At 49.7% G+C, this 9,555-nt stretch overlaps 1 protein-coding gene across 1 annotated transcript; it reads left to right on the forward strand.

Annotated features, from left to right (window-relative positions):
* Positions 1-241: 241 nt before the first annotated feature.
* PMAIP1 (phorbol-12-myristate-13-acetate-induced protein 1) lies at positions 242-3,264 on the forward strand. Its single transcript, XM_054811174.1, has 2 exons — positions 242-432; positions 754-3,264. The coding sequence occupies exons 1-2, from the start codon at positions 381-383 to the stop codon at positions 864-866; spliced, it is 165 nt and encodes a 54-aa protein (XP_054667149.1). The 5' UTR covers positions 242-380; the 3' UTR covers positions 867-3,264.
* Positions 3,265-9,555: the final 6,291 nt, after the last annotated feature.

Genomic DNA, 9,555 nt, shown 5'->3' on the forward strand with positions numbered 1-9,555 from the left:
ATTCCTTTTTGTCCCGCAGCGGAGGCGCTGTCCCCGGTGTCCGTCCGTCCTCCCCGCCACCACCCCCACCCCCTGCCGCGGCCCGGCCCCGCACCGCCCGGGACGAGCTCCGGCACGCCGCCGCCTGCCCGCCCGGCGAGGGGGCGGGATTCCCGCGCGGTTTCCTCACGTCACGATGCGGGGGAAAGCCCCGTCGCGCTGCCGCTCTTAGGGCCGCGCTCCGCCCCGCCAGCCTGCAGTCTGTTGCCGCCGTCGTGCCGTGCGGTGCCGTGCCCAGCCGTGCCGTGCCGTGCCCAGCCGTGCCCTACCGATCCGTGCCGTACCCATCCGGGCCGTACCGATCCGTGCCGTACCGATCCGTGCCGTACCGAGCTGCCGCGATGATGCCTGGCAGAACTCTGCGCAAGACCGCACCGTCCGCTGCTCCCGCAGGTACCGGAGGGTGAAGGGAGCGGGGTGAGAGGGAGGACACACTTCTCCGCCCGGGCCGCTGCCTCCGCGGTTCCAGCACCCGGAGCGGGGGCAGCGCCCGCCGCGCCGCGGGCGGCAGGATGTGGTTGCGGCTGCCCCTGTGAACGCGAGTGGGGTGCAGCCGCTGCTCGTGGGGCGAGGGAGGGGTGGTAATACTGAGGGAAAAAAAATTTTTTTGAGGAAAAAAATTACGACATTGCCAAGATGTCATCAAAATTAAAACGAAACATGGGCGGGCAGGCGGCGGTGCGGGTGGCTGACGGTCTCGCTTGTGCCTTGCAGAGCGGGAGGTGGTGGCGGAGTGCGCCGTGCAGCTGCGCAGGGTAGGCGACAGGTGGGACCTGCGGCAGAAGATCCTGAACCTCCTGACAAAGCTGTTCTGCCCGGAAACGTGAGCTCCCGTCGAACACGGTGCGCTGAAAAGCAAGGGAAGACCTTGGCTTTGTGGATTTGGAACAAGAGACTTCACCGACACTGGAAGATGAAGAAAGCTCTTTGTGTTGTATTTTGCTGCCTGTAGCCACTGAAGGATGGTTACGTGATTTCTTTGAAGAATGTTACAGCAATATTGCCATATGAATGCCAGATGGGAAAAAAAAAAAAGATAGTGATGGGCAGAGCCCCTCACCATGCAATGGGGAGACTTGGAGCAAGATGGAACTTGCCCTTCAGCCTGGTCTGAGCAGACTTCCAGGATCCTGGTTTCCCCAGTCGCCCTCTGGTCCTCATGTCTCACAGCTACGTTTCACCGAGGGGCTTGGACCACCTTTGGGATGAAGCCAAAACAAGTGTCAATGTCTTGGAACTTGGGATCATATATCAGAAGGCAAAAGCCAGTTGCTCAGTTTCTGACTGCTCATTTTTTAAAGCATAGATTCTGCTGGACAGGGTTCTGGTGGTGGGATTATTTCATCTGTTAAGTCAACCTCTAGCTTTATTGAAAGGTTATTTGTTACACGATATTGCTTTATGGACTAAAAAATACAATTCGATGAATTAATATGATGTTGCATAGTTCTAGTCTATATTTTATATACATGTCTTTGTGTATAACCGTTCAATAGAAGTAGATCTTAAAGCTGAATCTAAGTTGAATCTCAGGTTTTCTTGAGACTGTTATTTACTCAAAGAAAGCAACTACCTCTCTTTGAAGAAATAATAGAATTTAATGTTACAGTCGGTACAGGAAGGCAGCCTTGGATTTCTGAATGTTTAGTTATACTTAGAAGTGAAGGTTCTTCCCTTGTACTTTATTTCCATTTCATTTCATGGCAACATCATTTTCGTTCTGGAATGATGATGCCACTGTAGCACATCGAGTGGATGGATGGTGATGCATTATGCCTATCTCACTGAGGGGTTATTACCCTTGCCTGGCTTTGGAGGAGCTGAATTAAGCATGCTGATTGCTGTCAAGGCAAACAGTAACTCTTCTTGTCAATTCATGTCAGACACAATCCTAAAACAGTATTTTGTCATGAGTGCAAGATATCAAGAAAATGTCTGAAGTTGATGATGTTTTGTAGCTACCTCTTAGGTCAATGGCCAGAGTCCCCTCTCTTAACTAACCTTGTATGTAAGTACATTGGCATTGTATAAAGCTCCATAGTTGCACTTTCTGAATTCTGGGTCTGTTCAAATTACTTTTTTTCCTGCCTTGTAGTGAATTCTTGTTTGTATTTATAAAATTAATTTTTTTGTTAGGTCTTCTGAATCTGCCTTTGCAAAATTGTCATTACATAGCTCTGGTCACTCTGTCACAAACAACTGTATATGGCTGTTACTTGTTGCCACTGATTTCGCTAAGCAGAAGCTGACCAACTTTGCCTGCTTTCCACATGGAGGACTTAACCCCATCCCAGGGGTGTTACTGGGAGCTTTGCCATTGACTTGAGCCACATGCATGGTTCCCTCCTCCTCTAAGCCAGCTAATACCTTTTCAGTGAGAACCTAATGTTTCCATAATAGTTGTTATTTGTCTTAATACTGCAAAATAACATGTTTTGCTGACATATACAGAGATCGTTTTTTCAGGTATTAAAAAGTAAATGCAAAGAGTTTCTGTTCGGCTAAACACCAGCTCCTAGACTAACGCTGCGTGCAACTTGGCAAAGTGGTTCATCGAAGGCAGCCCCAACTTCAATAGAAGGGCTCCCGCTGTATGACCTAGGCTTGGTGGAGGCTTGGAGTTTTCATCAAGGACACTAAACAATGATCATGACTGTCTGGGACTCTCAGGAAAATTCAGCTTTAGCATTCACATCAGTACCTGAAGTGTATTTGAATGAAAGCGTTCTCCTCAATGTATGCTGCTTTGAAATTCAATAGGAAATGAGGTGTGGGCCTCATAGAGCCTGCCCAATTCTTCAGGCTGTAGCCCACATGAATGTTATGAAAAAAAAGTATGTCCATAAACATATTGTCATGGGGATATCTAAGTTGAGTATTAGCGCAGTATTTTTCTGTCCAGATTTGCAAAGACTATTTGCCTATTGTGAAATGTTTTTATGTTTCTTTGAGTATTGTCAAAAGTGTTAGCATTCACCAGGAGCTCAGGAAAAAGATCTAGATCCAAGCAATCAGTGCCAGTATATAAGCAAGTGCTTGCTGATGTCATCCTTCCTATTCCTTTTGTTACTTCGGCAAAGGGACCTGCTATATGACTGTATCAACATGAGTTTGTTTTTCTTACGGCCTATTCTGGATATGGGCCAGAGGTTTTGCTGTATGCCCTGTGCATGTATGTCTTGAATTCTTGCTGAAATAATAAATACAAAGCATTTGCAAGAAAAATGAGTCATTGTTGTTGTAACTCGGGTTTTTTGTGGATTCTGAATGCATGATCATATACAAATTCCTTCCATACTTCCCAGTCAGCAGGCAGACACTAGGGCAACAGCAGAGTGCCAGTAGGGGTGCACTGGGAGATGAGGCTTTTACTTCTACCTTTAAGAGGAACAAGACATAACCATATCTTTGAACTTCAAAATGGGAAACTGAGACACCTATTCTAGTATTTTCCAGTAACTACTGCCCACAGAATAGTTGGGTGGTGTCAGGGGCTACGTTACCTCTACCAGAGGTGTTGCAGCTTTGAGGAAGATCACTGGGGATCAGTGAAGGAAAGACCTCCTAGTTAAGGGTTTTCTCTCAGATGCAGGCAGAAAGGAATGCAGTGTTTCGCCAAGGTCAGATTTTTACTTTCTCCAAGTTTGAAGCTGGAGTTTTGGAAAAGGGGGAAATGATACTGTTTAGCACAAGGGAATAGCAACGGGATAGTGTAGAGCTTATTCTTCCTCCTTAAAGCTGGGACCCAAAGATGTGTCTGTGGAGAGGAGAGCCCGAAATCCTCACCTGCAGGCTCTTCCCTGACTCATCCTGCTGCTTCTCCCCAGCTTCACGGGCAGGGAGCACTACGCCTACGGAATGTGTTCCCAGTGCGAGGAGGACTAAGAGCTTCCTGGCCAAAGGCTCTGGTTTCTAGTAAATGAAAGAAACCAAAGGGAAGCATTTCCCTGTCCTTTCCCAGTTAGCTACCAGCAGAGGCGTGGAAAAGCTTTACTTGTGGGGCATCAGCAAAGTGGTCCTGAGAAGGCCCATCAGCCCGGTGCCAGGTGCTACCACAGGTGCTGCGCAGTGCATTTTTGCACAGCTCCACCATAAGTCTCATCAGACTTGTGAAAACATCCAGACACCCTCACGCGCTGCCTGCCAGAGCCTGGCCCCTCTCCAGCCAGGTCACCACCAGAGCACAATGCTTGTGACGTGCTCCTCCCTAAAGGGCAGGGGAAAAAATAATAATCCCATCACTGGGGCATAGCATCGCTGTCTGAAGGCGCCTGACTCACCCGCAAGCACCTGATACCAAAAAAACAAACCAAACCCACCTGCCAAAGCAAACTGCTGGAGTTGCCACCCCGTAGCATTTGCCATTAACCACGGCTTGTGGGCACCTGCCAGAGCAACAAGTGCAGCCCTGGGTTGCGTTTGCAGTGTGCTCACCCAGGCGAAAAGCAGCCCGGTGCCCTTGGCCAGCTCACACTTTCACACCTGAGACTGCATGCACAAGCGGTATTTCCTAAACAAATTGCTAGACAACAGACAACACCTCCCTCCTCCCCTCTCCCCCCACAGGATATTTTTTTAAGTCATCTGAAAAACAATGTCTCATATGCTGCTTATTATTTTTAGCACATGCTGCTGGAAAGGACTAATTTTATCATTTTCCTCCTGTCGACATGAGATGGTGTGAGAGCGTGACGTACATCCATAGAGGTGCAAGGAGGCCGGACAGGAAAGGCTGGGGATATGATGTGTTGTCTTTCAGTCTGGCAGGGTTTTCCATGAAGTAAGTGACTGTCTGATGGCGGGACTGTGAGTGAGCAATAGTCCCAAACGCTGTTACAGCTGTAAACAAGGGTCTTTACCCAAGTGCGTCACTATATTGTCTGGACAACAGTGTAAGAAATCAGCCACACCAAGGCTGCCCTCCCTTCTCACGCATGGTCTCTTTGCAATGCAAATCTCACCAGTCCGCAAGTCCTCTGAAAGCATAGAGGCAGGCATCCCTCCTTTAGCAACAGGAGATATCCCGTGAAATGGCAGTGACCTCAAATAAAACTGTTTCAGTCATTTCATCTTACAGGGGCTTTGGTGTCATTCCCTCCTCCCCATGAAAGGACAGTGGGAGCACCACTTAGCTCAGCTCCTCCAGCTCCTCCGTGCCACTGCCACTGCTTGAAGGGCCAAGCCACCTTTCTGCAGGACACAGCCCAGCTCGCAAACCTTGAAAAAAACCCAGTTACTTTCAGCAGCCCTGAATAACGCCAGTGAAGAGGCCTTGGAGTTGCCCTCAGGTGCCAGGCACCGTGACACTGCTGCAGCACCTGTCTGGGGGGTGTCAGAGCAGCAGATGGCCCCAGGATGGCACCCAGCACTCAGCTTTTGTGCCCTTAGGGTTTTCCCTGCGTTATCATGCTCTGCCCAGGTCAAGGTACCACATTTGTGCCTCTTCCCTCAGGTCCAGGATCTGGGCTGGGATTGCAGCCACTTTTGCCATCTGATGCGTGGCAGCAATTAACGGCAGATTTCTGCTTGCACCTTCGCCTTCACACTCCTGAAAGGGATGTGACCGAGCTGTTACAATTGCACGAGGCCACATCTAGGACCCTCCTGCTAAGGATCAGGAATTAAGGAATTAATTTTGATGACAGCAGTAGGGCTTTTCCCAGCACTGCTGTGGCATCGGCAGCATGTCACGGAAATGGCTCTGCTAGGTAGGGAAAAATCCAAAGAACTACAGCTTCAGGAAACTTGTTTGCCCAGCGCAACTGTATCAGACTGATTCAACTGCATGGTGAGGCAAGGCCAGCACATATGGGACTACCAATGGAGAGGCAAAAAGGTTCTGGCTTTTGTATTGGCCAACTTTAGAAAATACCCTGACTGATGGAAAACATCCTTCTAGTCACAACTTTACACACTGTAGCATGGGAGGGCAACTCCTTGTTTGGGGAAAGGATGTTTATTTGTATCAAATGTTCTTTCTTATAATCATTTACTAAGAGGCATTTTCTATTTTTAAAGGAAGAAAGCTTTAGAAATTATTGCAATCATAATTAATTTGTGAAATCTTTTAGCTGAGTCAAGTGTTTTGAGGAACATGACTACATGGAAAAAGCTAGACATGGCTGGCTTTTTCCATAAAGGAAAAGTCTGAAAAGGGCTTTTGCTAAGGGCTGGTGATGACAGTCCAGTTTCAGCCATACTCTTTGACAAGGAGAAATGACCCAATCTCCTTTACCAGAAGCAGCGGGCATCAGCCCTAGATAACGCAGCATCACTTTCTTTCCAGGTATCTATTGAGACAGGGGTGCTGGACAGGGTGGAGATGCTGTAAGAGTGCTTATATGACCCAATATTGCATAGGACAGAAAAAAGCTGCCGGCTCTGGGGAGGGCCATAGAGAACCTCCTCACCATGGGCTCTCCTTCACACCACTCCTGCGTGGGGACAGAGACAGCGACCATCAGCCTTTGGTCAAATGTGATAAAGTGGCAGTTTTGACGCATTCCAAGAATATAGATGAGGTTTTCGAGCCATATACAGCTACACCAGAGACACACGGACCCTGTTTGGAGAGTAAGTTGTCTTGAGTGATGCTAAGAGGGAATACAAGAGCAGCAAAGATGTAAAAAAATGAGAAATAAACCAGAACTTTTCATGTAGAATGATAAATCTGATTGCAAACAACAAAGTAGGTGTCTCTGTCTCATCTGTATCTCAGCTCTGTATGTCAGTGATACAGGAATAAAAAAAGCCATGCCCCAAAATGCAAACTTTGCATGCCTTTTGTGCCAAGTTACCCATTTGCCCATGCCTCAAGGCCTTCAGAAAAAGCTCAATCCCTGAAACACAACTGAATTAGGTAAAACTTAAATGTAATTTTCTACCACTTCATGTGTCTTAATGGATAAATGAAGTCACATCTACTAATCCATTTATAAATTAAATCCATTGTGTCTTCTCTCTTTTGTATTCCTCGTTACTTAGTCACTGTCTGGGGCAATTAAGATTTTAATTAAAGACATTCTGGTAAGAGCCAGGCTGCTCTGAAGGTTGAGCTCTGCTGGCCCCAGCTCATGCCATGTGTTGGGAGAAAGAGGGAGAAGGACAGACAGGAGGATGGATACAGGGGAGTCACTGAAGGATGGGAGAGGAGCTGGGCTGCCCCAGCACTGAGGACAGCAGGAGAGAGAAGAAAGCAGAGGAAGTCTTCATGTGTAAAATCGTCCTTTTGCTTTTCCCTGTACAGCCCTGGGGGAGAAGCCAAGCCCCAGCTGGGGACAGGTGTGCAGGAGCAAGCTCGAGGTGGCTGCGTGTGCCACCCCACACATCCCCATTCATCCCCTTCCCAAACCACTGGTTTTACGCCTTGCACAATGTTATCTGCGCAACAACACAGGCTCTGCAGCATCCCTCATCATGGCTGTTTGCAAGGTGGAGGGACATGGGGAAAAGGGGTCCCAATGCAGACAGGGGACTGAGGTACCACAAAGCTCCTCCTTTTCCCCTCCAGCCCAGGAAAAGGCCACGCCAACCACAAGGCCCACCAGGAGCCCAACATGCCGGCCTGTCCCGCAGGGTGATTCAGCAGAAGCACTGGGGCTTTTTCCTCCTCACATGACTCTTGCTCACTTGCACCCTCTTGGTGCAGCACTCAGAGAAGGAAACCGAAAGCAAACACAGCAGCTTTTGGAGCACAAGTCCGGTGATGAGGGAAATGTCTTCCGTGCCACCGGCGCAGGAAAGCAAACGCCTTCATCGTCTCACAGAAAAGCCTGCCCATCCCTTTTGGGCAGCACTGAGCACTGGAGGAAACGGTGAGGTTTGCAAGGCATGGCAGGAGCAACGCAGGTGAGCACCATGCGTGCCTCAAGCAGAAGGCAGGACCGCGCCGTGGTGTGAGCTGGGTGGGAATTTCCAGCCGCACTGCTGCTGTGAGCACCCAACCATGAGCAATGCACGAGGGCTTGCAATGTGGATCTAAACGCTTAGCTCACAAGCTACTTCCTCCAGCTCAGCCTACTCTGCAGCAACTCACTGACGTGCCTGTGTGTTGACAGGAAGTGTGGGATTTTGGGCCCTTCTGGCATTTCCCAGGTCAGAGCAGCTGGGAGGAGGGTATCTGGACCATGCCTTCTGGGCTGATGCATCTTTCTGGGCTGATGCATCTTTCTGGGAAGCAGGCTTGCTTTGAGCTGCTGGGCAATGACAGTGAAGCTGGCTGTGGCTGTGGAATGGCGGACCACTTGATGAAAAGTTTCCCGGTTTGGAGGTTAAAGCCACCACCTCCTACTACAAGCACCACTGCAGCTCCACTCCACGCACAGAGAAGTTACCTCAAGCTTGACCCACACCGCTGACTCACTGGGGTTTTGGAGGGGAGTTTGTCCTCACGGTAGGTGGAAAACAACAACAACTACCAGTCCAGAACTAGTTGTATATACATATTCCCTACTGTATTGGGTTTGCATGGCCAGGTTTTGGTTAGCAGGGAGGCTACAGGGGTGGCTTCTGTGAGAACCTGCTAGAAGCTTCCCTATGTCCGACAGAGCCAATGCCAGCCAGCTCCAAGACAGACCCACCACTGGCCAAGGCCAAGCCCATCAGCGATGGTGATAGAGCCTCTGGGACAACAGAGTTAAGAAGGGGAAAAACAAAAACCACAAAAACCCCAGCAGCATTTTGCAGCCAGAGGGAGGAGTGAGAAGATATGAGAGGAACAACTCTGTAGAACCCCAGGTCAATGAAGAAGAAGGAGCAGGAGGTGCTCCAGGCACTGGAGCAGAGATTCCCCTGCAGCCCATGAAGAAAACCATGGTGAGGCAGGCTGTCCACCTGCAGCCCATGGAGGTCCATGGTGGAGCAGAGATTCCACCTGCAGCCCATGGAGGACCCCACACCAGAGCAGGTGGATGCCCAAAGGAGGCTGTGACCCCGTGGGAAGCCCATGCTGCAGCAGGCTCCTGGCAGGACCTGTGGCCCCATGCAGAGAGGAGCCCAGGCTGGAGCAGGTTTGCTGACAGGACTTGTGACCCCATGGGGGACCCACGCTGGAGCAGTCTGGTCCTGAAGGTCTGCACCCCGTGGAAGGGACCCACGCTGGAGCAGTTGGTGAAGAACTGCAGCCCGTGGGAAGGACTCACGTTGGAGAAGTTGGTGGAGGACTGTCTCCTGTGGGAAGGACCCAAGCTGGAGCAGGGGCAGAGTGTGAGGAGTCCTCCCCCTGAGGAGGAAGGAGCAGCAGAGATGACCTGTGATGAACAGACCACAACCCCCATTCCCCGTCCCCCTGTGCCGCTGTGGGGGAGGAGGGAGAGAAATCAGGAGTGAAGTTGAGCCTGGGAAAAAGGGAGGGGTGAGGGGAGCTGTTTTAAGATTTAGTTTTATTTCTCATTACTCTGATTTGACTGGTTATGAATTAAATTAATTGTCCCAAGTTGTGTCTGTTTTGCCCAGGACAGTAATTGCTCAGTGATCTCCCTGCTCTTATCTCGACCCAGGAGCCTTTCATCATATTTT

Source organism: Grus americana, chromosome Z, assembly GCF_028858705.1.
Source record: "Grus americana isolate bGruAme1 chromosome Z, bGruAme1.mat, whole genome shotgun sequence".
In the NCBI taxonomy this organism is placed as follows: Eukaryota; Metazoa; Chordata; class Aves; order Gruiformes; family Gruidae; genus Grus; species Grus americana.